This window comes from Oncorhynchus tshawytscha, linkage group LG03, assembly GCF_018296145.1.
Source record: "Oncorhynchus tshawytscha isolate Ot180627B linkage group LG03, Otsh_v2.0, whole genome shotgun sequence".
Classification (NCBI taxonomy): Eukaryota; Metazoa; Chordata; class Actinopteri; order Salmoniformes; family Salmonidae; genus Oncorhynchus; species Oncorhynchus tshawytscha.
In genome coordinates this window covers 48,700,110-48,712,249 of record NC_056431.1, presented here as the reverse complement: position 1 = coordinate 48,712,249, position 12,140 = coordinate 48,700,110, and the positions used below count along the sequence as shown (strand labels likewise).

At 42.3% G+C, this 12,140-nt stretch overlaps 1 protein-coding gene across 1 annotated transcript in view; it reads right to left on the bottom strand.

Annotated features, from left to right (window-relative positions):
• LOC112246682 (parathyroid hormone 2 receptor-like) overlaps positions 1-12,140 on the bottom strand; it is a 101,301-nt gene that overhangs the window by 26,023 nt on the left and 63,138 nt on the right. The window contains exon 8 of the mRNA XM_042320087.1: positions 2,521-2,581. Coding sequence (XP_042176021.1) covers positions 2,521-2,581 — 61 coding nt within the window. The remainder of the gene's footprint in view (positions 1-2,520; positions 2,582-12,140) is intronic.

Sequence of the window (12,140 nt, the reverse complement as noted above, 5' to 3'; positions counted from 1 at the left end):
ACCTGCATTACCTAGACATACGAAAAACCCATAGATATACAAAAACCCTAGACAGGACAAAAACACACATACCCACCCTCGTCACACCCCGACCTGACCAAAATAATACATAAAACATAGATAACTAAGGTCAGGGCGTGACAGATGTTATTATAATGGACAAAAAATTGGCTTTTCTTTCAAAAACAAGGACATTTCTTAGTAACCCCAAACTTTTGAAGGGTGGTGTATATATATTTTACCCCCTTTTTCTCCCCAATTTCAATCTTGTCTCATCGCTGCAACTCCATAACGGGCTCGGGAGGCAAAGGTCAAGTCATGCATCCTTGGAAACATGACCAGCAAAACCGCACTTCTTAACACCCACCCGCTAAACCCAGAAGCCAGCTGCATGTGTTGGCGGAAACACCGTTCAACTGACAACCAAGATCAGCCTGCAGGCGCCCAGCCCACCACAAGGAGTCGCTAGAGCACAATGAGCCAGGTAAAGCTCCCCCTCCAGCCAAACTCTCCCCTAATCCAGATGACACTGGACCAATTGTGCACCACCCTATGGGACTCCCGGTCAAGGCCAGTTGTAATACAGCCCAGGATTGAACCCGGGTACGTAGTGCAATGCAGTGCCTTAGACCGCTGCGCCACTACGGAGGCTGGAAAATGTGTTTATGTCATGCTTGTTTTCATATCCACCACTCTTGACAACCATGTGTCTGAACGTGGGGAAGGAACTGTGTTTATTATTCCCACACCTAGATGATACTGCACTCTCGATACCCCTGAATAATCTGCTTTCGTGGAACTGCCGTTCTGATCCCCGGTCCACACTGGGTTTGGGTACTTCGGCAACTAGTAACTTGTCCCCATTGACCAAGCCACTTGTGAGCACTGTTGCCACAGTTAATGCTTGGGCAGGAGGGCCCAGAGAACACGCCCCCTCCCCTGGCCTCCAGATAGGGTCGCAAGGTCTGCTACACTCCCCGCACCATGGAAGAATCTGCTTTCACCATGCTCTCCTTCAACCCAGACATCTGCCGTTGCCCAGAAGCACCAAGATGGTCATAAACTGACATGGAAGCCACCCCCTGGCCCGGGGAAACCCGCTTCTGGCCTGGACCGTTTCCTTCATGCCTCGGGAACTGCCGAGATGCCTCCACAAAGGATTTTCATGGGAAAAGTCACGGAAGAGCTTCGTCCTGTTTATGTTTCTCCTCGAAATGGCCAGTAAGTACTCCATAGCCGAGCCAAACAACCTTGCTGGGGAAACTGGCTCATTCAAATATTGCAACCCCTTCTCCTCCATACCCTCTACATTCATGAACTCGCCATAACCTGGTATTACCAGATGGGTAAATGAAGGGAATCCCAGGAAATATTTTTGAACTTACTTTTACCACTGGCCATCTTACTCAAGCACTGGCTACACAAGCAGAGCAGAAAGTAGTGAGCTTTTAACAAACACAAAAAACAATACCAAGACCAAACTCGCAACATCTAGGGGGACGAGTACGCTCTCCCCACTAACAGACACCTAAATCGGAGCTGAATCTAGTCTTCGAGTACTTAAAGTGTTTAAATTGCTTGACACATTCTTCCTTCAGGCGACCTGAAGAGCGAAGAATTAAGGTAATGAATTATAGCCAGGAAGGCGGGGCTTCAGAGGGCAGGCTCAGCATTGAATGGCCTGTTGGGTGTGATTTTAGTTTTCCTCAGGTTTTGATAATTAAATATCATTCCAATGCAAGAACCCCAAAATATTGTGCCCACTCGCAGATTTCAACTGCCCCCTTAGTCACTCTATCCTGGCACCAGGTCTGAATAAAACCTGTTGCCCAGCCAGCAGAATTTGTCTCGTACATGTGTTGTCTCGCACATGGCCCTGACCTCACTCTCCGAGGGTGTCTCAGGGGGAATGGGATATGCACTTGTACATGTGTGAAACAAGACAAATATAAGCACCCCTAATTGACCTTTGATGACTCAAAGCATAAAATAGTTTGTCTAGATTCATCCAACATATCATGCTGGTACAGATGCTCAAATGAAGGCTGAGGGTGTGACATGGCAACATCTGGAGCAGAGAGCAAAATAATGAAAGGGATGGAGGCGATACATCGATGGCCTATGTTCCGCAAAGAACAAAAAGGCCTATATAAGTAAGTACAACATGCTCAAACCAATATAATTTTCTAGAAAGCTATGAAACAGATGTAAATCTATTCACTACGGCGATGTTAATTTAAATGTATTCACTATTGTGATGTTGAATATTATGATGTTTTGCATCCCAATTCCTTGGAGGAGATATGGTGCACTTGCTACTGGTAAGGGCACTCTACATAAAATTCATATTTATATAGTGCATATGAAGAGCAGGGTATGTATAATGGAAGCCTGCCAAGGTGCTTTCAAGGGCCATAGCTGGAGGATTCCATCTGGTGAGAAGATCATTGAAGATAGCTATTAGATACTGTATCTACATTAATTACCTAAATACTGAATTTGGACTGGTGACTCACTCACCTTCCATCTGCCAGTGTTGCCCGGACAACTGCCCATGTTGCCACGAACAGAGCTGGAACCCCTGAAATTGTACATGAGGAAAAGAACATCAGCTCTCTACAAATGTTCTAAACACTTACTAAACATAATGCAATTACTTAATTACTTGTTGCATTATTCTGTTCTTAGCTCACTAATAGCAGCTCTAATACCTCAGGAATAGGCTAGTTAGACAAACAATGAGTTACTCAACTCAGAAATGGCACTCTGAGCATAATATTTGAAAGCAGGATAATTGAGTGCATAGGATTTCTCTTCCAGTGAAGGTATTTTAGAGCCAGCTAGCTAGAAAGCAGGAAGTTGTGACTCATACTCAACAAATATGTCTCTCTTCCCGTTGGAGCTGAAACGTGTGAATAAGGACAATGCTGGGCCTAAATAGTTATACGATTAGAGCATAAAGGTCTAAGTCATTGTTTTGCATTAGAACAGCAAGTATATAATGCGAGTGTAAAAACTATTGAAAGAGAGAAGATTTTCGGAGGACAAATTTAATCTTGGAATCTTACATAAGCAATCACATTTGCATTTTTTTAAACTTCAAACAAGAAAACATGCCGCTCTGCTGAACATAACAGTTCAATCATAACTTCTTTACTCCAATAACCTCATATTTCCTTCATATAAATGTAATTACATGGTTCGCTGGATTGACATGGATTGCAATTGTGTGGTTTAACCAAAGAGAATCATCAAAATCACACTGATTGACTGTGATAGAAAGGATTGTTTGTCTGTTTGTTTGTTTTTGTGTGTGTGTCTGTGTATAAGTCAGTGTAAGTTTTTGTGCCTGCCTGCTTGCCAGCTATCTGCACGTGTTGGGTTTGTCAACAACAGGGTTTGAGGATCCACAGATTTTTTTCAGACCAATTTGTTTGTCAAAAAATATATATACATAACTTCTACATACTGTATATCTAAACTCAGTAAATATTTGTATGAACATAATAAGATTCAACAACAGACATAAACTGAACAAGTTCCACAGACATGTGACTAACAGAAATGGAAAAATGTGTCCCTGAACAAAGGGGGGTCAAAATCAAAAGTAACAGTCAGTATCTGGTGTGGCCACCAGCTGCATTAAGTACTGCAGTGCATCTCCTCCTCATGGACTGCACCAGATTTGCCAGTTATTGCTGTGAAATGTTACCCCACTCTTCCACCAAGGAAAGCCCAAGCCCTCACTCTCCGATCCAACAAGTCCCAGATGTGCTCAATGGGATTGAGATCCGGGCTCTTCGCTGGCCATGGCAGAACACTGACATTCCTGTCTTGGTGGCATTGTCATGCTGGAGCGTCATGTCAGGATGAGCCTGCAGGAAGGGTACCACAAGAGAGAGGAGGATGTCTTCCCTGTAACGCATAGCGTTGAGATTGCCTGCAATGACAACAAGCTCAGTCCTATGATGCTCTGACACACCGTCCCAGACCATGATGGACCCTCTCTAACCAATGTGAAATGGCTAGCTAGTTAGCGGTGGTGCGCTCTAATAGCGTTTCAGTCGGTGATGTCACTCACTCTGAGACCTGAAGTAGTTGTTCCCCTTGCTCTACAAGGGGCTTTTGTGGCGCGATGGGTAACGATGCTTCGTGGGTGTCAGTTGTTGATGTGTGCAGAGGGTCCCTGGTTCAAGCCCAGTTTGGGGTGAGGAGAGAGATGGAAACTATACTGTTACACCTCCACCTCCAAATCGATCCCGCTCCAGAGTACAGGCCTCGTTGTAACGCTCATTCCAGCGACGATAAACAGCAGGGACCCTGGGCATCTTTCTTTTGGTGTTTTTCAGAGTCCCTAGAAAGGTCTCTTTAGTGTCCTAAGTTTTCCTAACTGTGACCTGAATTGCATACTGTCTGTAAGCTGTTAGTGTCTTAATGACCGTTCCACAGGTGCATGTTCATTAATTGTGGTTTATTGAACAAGCACGGGAAACAGTGTTTAAACCCTTTACAATGAAGATCTGTGAAGTTATTTGGATTTTTACTAATTATTTTTGAAAGACAGGGTCCTGAAAAAGGGACGTTTCTTTTTTTTGTTGAGTTTCGTCTTAGACATTCAAGAGTGGCCTGGAGTTTTTTTCAAATCCCAAATAATAATTTCCCTCCAAAATACACAAACCTCCGGAGCACATCCATAGGCCACGTTTCTCGTTAGCGATGGGATTTAGGCTTACGAGTGTTTTAACGATGCATCTTTACTACAAAGATGTACATAAAATGTGTTTCCCAAAACACCACGCAGAAAGAACGTTTGTTAAGTGCGTCGCTGGACCATGTACTATACCGATACTGATAGGATTGAAAGAAAGGCAGAGCTGCTCTCTGATAAGCTTTCTTCAGTCAAATCTTAATTTAACGTTCTAATCATTCCACAATTCTGCCGATGGTTCAGCTCCTAGAGAGATGTCACCTTTTTGTAGGGGCTATATCAGCTTAAATATTGCAGATAGATTGTGGCTTCCATGAATATAATCGTCTGCATCATTTCCAATTGTGCACATTGTAACACATCATGAAATATAGAGGAAAAAATGTGACAGTGTAGCATACAAAAATAGAACTCAATTGACTGAACATTATATTTATTTCAATATGACTGAAATATACACTGAATGTACAAAACCTTAGGAACTGTCACGCTCGTCTGAATGAGTGGACCAAGATGTAGCGTGGTATGGTCCCATCCTCTTTATTTTGAAGTGAAATTCAAAGAAAACAATAAATACAAAACGAAACGTGAAGCTGCTATAGTACTCACATAGTCAAGATCCCACCAAGGTTAACTGGCTGCCTAAATATGATCCCCAATCAGAGACAACGATTAACAGCTGCCTCTGATTGGGAACCATACCAGGCCAACATAGAAATATAATTACCTAGATGACCCACCCTAGTCACACCCCGACCTAACCAACATAGAGAATAAAAAGCTCTCTATGTTCAGGGCGTGACAGGAACATGACCTGCTCTTTCCATGACATAGACTGACCAGGTGAATCTACGTGAAAGCTATGATCCCTCACTGATATCACCACCTGTTAAATCCACCTTAATCCGTGTAGATGAAGGGGAGGAGACAGGTTAAGCCTTGATACAATTGAGACATGGTTTGTGTATGAGTGCTATTCAGAGGGGGAATGGGCAAGACAAAATATTTAAACGTCTTTAAAGGGGGTATGGTTGTAGGTGCCAGGTGCACCAGTTTGAGTGTGTCAAGAACTGCAACGCTGCTGGGTTTTTCACGCTCAACAGTTTCTTGTGTGTATCAAGAATGGCCCACCACCCAAAGGATATCCAGCCAACTTGACACAACTGGGAAAGGGAAAGGGGGATACTTAGTCAGTTGTACAACTGAACGCATTCAGCTGAAATGTGTCTTCCGCATTTAACCCAACCCCTCTGAATCAGAGAGGTGTGGGGGGCTGCCTTATTTGACATCCACGTGATCGGCACCCGGGGAACAGTGGGTTAACTGCCTTGCTCAACTGTGGGAAGCATTGGAGTTAACATGGGCCAGCATCCCTGTGGAATGCTTTTGACACCTTGTAGCTTATGCCCCCCAAAGCTTTATGAATTAAAGCTTTTCTGGGGACAAAAGAGGATGCAACTCAATATTAGGAAGATTTTCTTAATGTTTTGTACACCTAGTGTACGGTGCATTCGAAAAGTTATTCAGACCCCTTGACTTTTTCCACATTTCGTTATGTTACAGCCTTATTCTAAAATTGATGAAACTATTTTTTTCCCTCATCAATCTACGCACAATACCCCACAAAGCAAAAACAGGCTTTTAGAAATTTTTGCTAATTTCTAAGAAATTAAAGACAGAAATACCTTATTTACATAAGTATTCAGACCCTTTGCTATGAAACTCGAAATTGAGCTCAGGTGCACCCTGGTTTGATTGTTCATCCTTGAGATGTTTCTACAACTTGACTGGAGTCCATCTGTGGTAAATTAAATTGATTGGACATGATTTGGAAAGGCACACATCTGTCTATTTAAGGTCCCACAGTTGACAGCGCATGTCAGAGCAAAAACCAAGCCACGAGGTCGAAGGAATTGTCAGTAGAGCTCCGGGACAGAATTGTGTCGAGGCATCAATCTGGGGTAGGGTACCAAAACATTTCTGCAGCATTGAAGGTCCCAAAGAACACAGTGGCCTCCATCATTCTTAAATGGAAGAAGTTTGGAACCACCACCCAGAGCTGGCTCTCCGGCCAAACTGAGGAATCGAGGGAGAAGGGCTTTGGTAGGGGACGTGACCAAGAACCTGATGGTCACTCTGACAGCACTCCAGAGTTCCTCTGAGGAGATGGGAGAACCTTCCAGAAGGACAACCATCTCTGCAGCACTCCACCAATCAGGCCTTTATGGGAGAGTGGCCAGACTGAAGCCGCTTTTCAATAAAAGGCACATGACAGCCTGCTTGGAGTTTGCCAAAAGGCACCTAAAGACACTTAGACCATGAGAAACAAGATGCTCTGGTGTGATGAAACCAACATTGAACTCATTGGCCTGAATGCCATGCGTCACATCTGAAGGAAACCTAGTACCATCCCTACGGTGAAGCATGGTGGTGGCAGCATCATGGTGTGGGGATATTTTTCAGCGGCAGGGACTGGGAGACCAGTCAGATAATGCCACTTTAAGAATATTTACATCGAGGGAAAGATGAACAAAGCAAAGTACAGAGAGATCCTTGATGATAACCTGTTCCAGAGAGTTCAGGACCTCAGACTGGGGCGAAGGTTCAACTTCCAACTGGACAACGACCCTAAGCACACAATCAAGACAATGCAGGAGTGGCTTCGGGACAAGTCTCTGAATGTCCTTGAGTGGGCCAGCCAGAGCCCAGCCCGAACATCTCTGGAGAGACCTGAAAATAGCTGTGCAGCGACGCTCCCCATCCAACCTGACAGAGCTTGAGAGGATCTGCAGAGAAGAATGGGAGAAACTCCCCAAATACATGTGCCAAGCTTGTAGCGTCATACCCAAGAAGACTCGAGGCTGTAATTGTTTCCAAAGGTGCTTCAACAAAGTACTGAGTAAATGGTTTGAATACTTAAGTAAATATGATATTTCAGTCATTGTTTGTTTTATAAATGTGCCAAAATGTCTAAATCCTGTTTTTTTCTCTATCATTATGGGGCATTGTGTGTAGATTGATGAATTTAAAAAAAATACATTTTAAGAGATTTAAACGTATTCTACAAGAACCAATATCACTCCCTAAAAAGAAAACCCTATGGAACAATCCTTGGATAGCTTTTCAGAATTCACGGATAAATTGGTCCACTTGGAAAACTAAAGGCATTGAAACCATAAATGACTTGGCCATAGGAAATGCATGTATTTCCATGACAGCATTAAAAATACATTTTGGATTCACCAATGCAGTTATTTTCAAATACATGCAACTTAAAAGTTTTATATCTGTCACGTTCTGACCTTAGTTCTTTTGTTATGTCTTTGTTTTAGTATGGTTAGGACGTGAGTTGGGTGGGTTGTCTATGTTAGTTTTTCTATGATTTGCTATTTCTGTGTTTGGCCTGGTATGGTTCTCAATCAGAGGCAGCTGTCAATCATTGTCCCTGATTGAGAACCATATTTAGGGAGCCTGTTTTCTATTGTGTTTCTTGGATGATTTTTTTCTGTTCTGTGTTTGTATTTCACCGTTTAGGACTGTTTTCGTTTCGTTCTCGTGGTCTGTTGTTTTTGTTCGAGTATTCGTTTTCATTAAAAGAGAATATGAATACTTACCACGCTGCACCTTGGTCCTCCTCTCTCAACAACAAGCATTACAATATCACAAAATATCGATTTTAAATATTTTAAATCGAGAGCCTATCCAACTCACAATCTCTTAGAAAAATATAAACTATTGGAAGCAAGACTTAAAAGGAACAGATATTGGCACAAGATGGAGGGAATGTTCAAATCAAATCAAATTTTATTTGTCACATACGCATGGTTAGCAGATGTTAATGCGAGTGTAGCGAAATGCTTGTGCTTCTAGTTCCGACAATGCAGTAATAACCAACGAGTAATCTAACTAACAATTCCAAAAGAAAAAAAACTACTGTCTTATACACAGTGTAAGGGGATAAAGAATATGTACATAAAGATATATGAATGAGTGATGGTACAGAGCAGCTTAGGCAAGATACAGTAGATGGTATCGAGTACAGTATATACATATGAGATGAGTATGTAAACAAAGTGGCATAGTTAAAGTGGCTAGTGATACATGTATTACATAAGGATGCAGTAGATGATATAGAGTACAGTATATACGTATACATATGAGATGAATAATGTAGGGTATGTAAACATTATATTAGGTAGCATTGTTTAAAGTGGCTAGTGATATATTTGAACAGGCAGTGGCTCGGGTGGTTGTTGTCCTTGATGATCTTTATGGCCTTCCTGTAACATCGGGTGGTGTAGGTGTCCTGGAGGGCAGGTAGTTTGCCCCCAGTGATGCGTTGTGCAGACCTCACTACCCTCTGGAGAGACTTACGGTTGTGGGCGGAGCAGTTGCCGTACCAGGCGGTGATACAGCCCGCCAGGATGCTCTCGATTGTGCATCTGTAGAAGTTTGTGAGTGCTTTTGGTGACAAGCCGAATTTCTTCAGCCTCCTGAGGTTGAAGAGGCGCTGCTGCGCCTTCTTCACGATGCTGTCTGTGTGAGTGGACCAATTCAGTTTGTCTGTGATGTGTATGCCGAGGAACTTAAAACCTACTACCCTCTCCACTACTGTTCCATCAATGTGGATAGGGGGGTGTTCCCTCTGCTGTTTCCTGAAGTCCACAATCATCTCCTTAGTTTTGTTGACGTTGAGTGTGAGGTTATTTTCCTGACACCACACTCCGAGGGCCCTCACCTCCTCCCTGTAGGCCGTCTCGTCGTTGTTGGTAATCAAGCCTACCACTGTTGTGTCGTCCGCAAACTTGATGATTGAGTTGGAGGCGTGCGTGGCCACGCAGTCGTGGGTGAACAGGGAGTACAGGAGAGGGCTCAGAACGCACCCTTGTGGGGCCCCAGTGTTGAGGATCAGCGGGGTGGAGATGTTGTTGCCTACCCTCACCACCTGGGGGCGGCCGTCAGGAAGTCCAGTACCCAGTTGCACAGGGCGGGGTCGAGACCCAGGGTCTCGAGCTTGATGACGAGCTTGGAGGGTACTATGGTGTTGAATGCCGAGCTGTAGTCGATGAACAGCATTCTCACATAGGTATTCCTCTTGTCCAGATGGGTTAGGGCAGTGTGCAGTGTGGTTGAGATTGCATCGTCTGTGGACCTATTTGGGTGGTAAGCAAATTGGAGTGGGTCTAGGGTGTCAGGTAGGGTGGAGGTGATATGGTCCTTGACTAGTCTCTCAAAGCACTTCATGATGACGGAAGTGAGGTAGTCGTTTAGCTCAGTTACCTTAGCTTTCTTGGGAACAGGAACAATGGTGGCCCTCTTGAAGCATGTGGGAACAGCAGACTGGTATAGGGATTGATTGAATATGTCCGTGAACACACCGGCCAGCTGGTCTGCGCATGCTCTGAGGGCGCGGCTGGGGATGCCGTCTGGGCCTGCAGCCTTGCGAGGGTTAACACGTTTAAATGTTTTACTCACCTCGGCTGCAGTGAAGGAGAGTTTGCATGTTTTCGTTGCAGGCCGTGTCAGTGGCACTGTATTGTCCTCAAAGCGGGCAAAAAGTTATTTAGTCTGCCTGGGAGCAAGACATCCTGGTCCTTGACTGGGCTGGTTTTCTTCTTGTAGTCCGTGATTGAAACGAAAATGTACACCTAATCCAGTAAAAATGTATTAAGAAATGATAAAGCACAATGGCAGAGTCATGTCTTAAGTGTAAAAACTAACAATGACTCAATAATCCATGCCTTCTTGGAAAAGTCAACAAGTTATGGGTGGAGCTAGAAAGTTGGCTGTCAGAAGTATTACAATGTAAATGTACTTTTAATTCATCTGTCTGCATATTTCAAGACATGGCGTATGAGGGTGCAGTGAGATACCCGATGAGTTGGATGATACTTTTTTGGTCAATCATCTTGAAAAAACATATACTTAAAAACTGGAAATCAACCAATCCTTTGTCCTTAACACAATTGAAAGGTTAAATGCTTTATTATCTAAATGTTGAAAGTGCGTGGGCGAGGGACAGAAACAAAATAGTGCCGTTTGAGGCCGTGTGGAGTAGAGTGATGAGGACGCTGGATAATTGGGGTGTGAGAATGTGTGTCTGGGCAGATATGATGTAGTTGCAGTACTTAAGTACTTAAGTAAAAATACTTTAAAGTATTACTTAAGTAGTGTTTGGTGTATCTGTACTTTTCTATTTATATTTTTGACAACTTTAACTTTTTCCTCACTACATTCCGAAAGAAAATAAATGTATTTTTTATTCCATTCATTTTACCTGACACCCAAAAGTACTCTCTACATTTTGAATGCTTAGCAGCACAGGAACATGTTCCAATTCCCACACTTATCAAGAGAACATCCCTGGTCATCCCTACTGCCTCTGATCTGGCGGACTCACTAACACATTCTTTGTAAATGATGTCTGAGTGTTGGAGTGTGCCACTGGCTATCCATAAATACAATTTTAAAAACATGGTGCCATCTGGTTTGCTTAATATAACTTGAAATGATTTATACTTTTACTATTTAAAAAGTATATTTTAGCAATTACATTTAATTTTGATACTTAGGTATATTTAAAACCAAATACTTTTTCATTCAAATAGTGTTTTACTGGATGACGTTCACTTTTACTTGAGTCATTTTCTCTTCAGATACAGTATCTTTACTTTACTTTTTCCACCATGGTGTAGTTCATGTTTGTGTGATGTTGTGTGATGTTTGTGTGATGTTGATTGTTTGTCTGTGCATGTTTTGTATTTGGTAAAAATACAAATTTAAATAAATATATACACTACATCATAAAAGTGACCCCTCACATTTTTGTAAATATTTGAGTATACTCACTTTTGTTGCCAGCGGTTTAGACATTAATGACTGTGTGTTGAGTTATTTTGAGGGGACAGCAAATTTACACTGCTATACCAGCTGTACACTCACTACTTTACATTGTAGCAAAGTGTCATTTCTTCAGTGTTGTCACATGAAAAGATATACTCAAATATTTACAAAAATGTGAGGGGTGTACTCACTTTTGTGATATACTGTATATTTATAAGGTATACATATACACATATATATATATATATATATATATATATGCATATATATATGCATATATATATATGTGTATACCTTATAAATACCTTAAAATACCTTAAATACCTTAAAGTTATACCTTAAAAAGTTTGGGGTCACTTAGAAATGTCCTTGTTTTTGAGAGAAAAGCACATTTTGTTGTCCATTAAAATAACATACATTTGATCAGAAATACAGTGTAGACATTGTGAATGTTGTAAATGACTTTTGTAGCTGGAAACGGCTGATGTTTTATGGAATATCTACATAGGCGTACAGAGCCCCATTATCAGCAACCATCACTCCTGTGTTCCAATGGCACGTTGTGTTAGCTAATCCAAGTTTATCATTT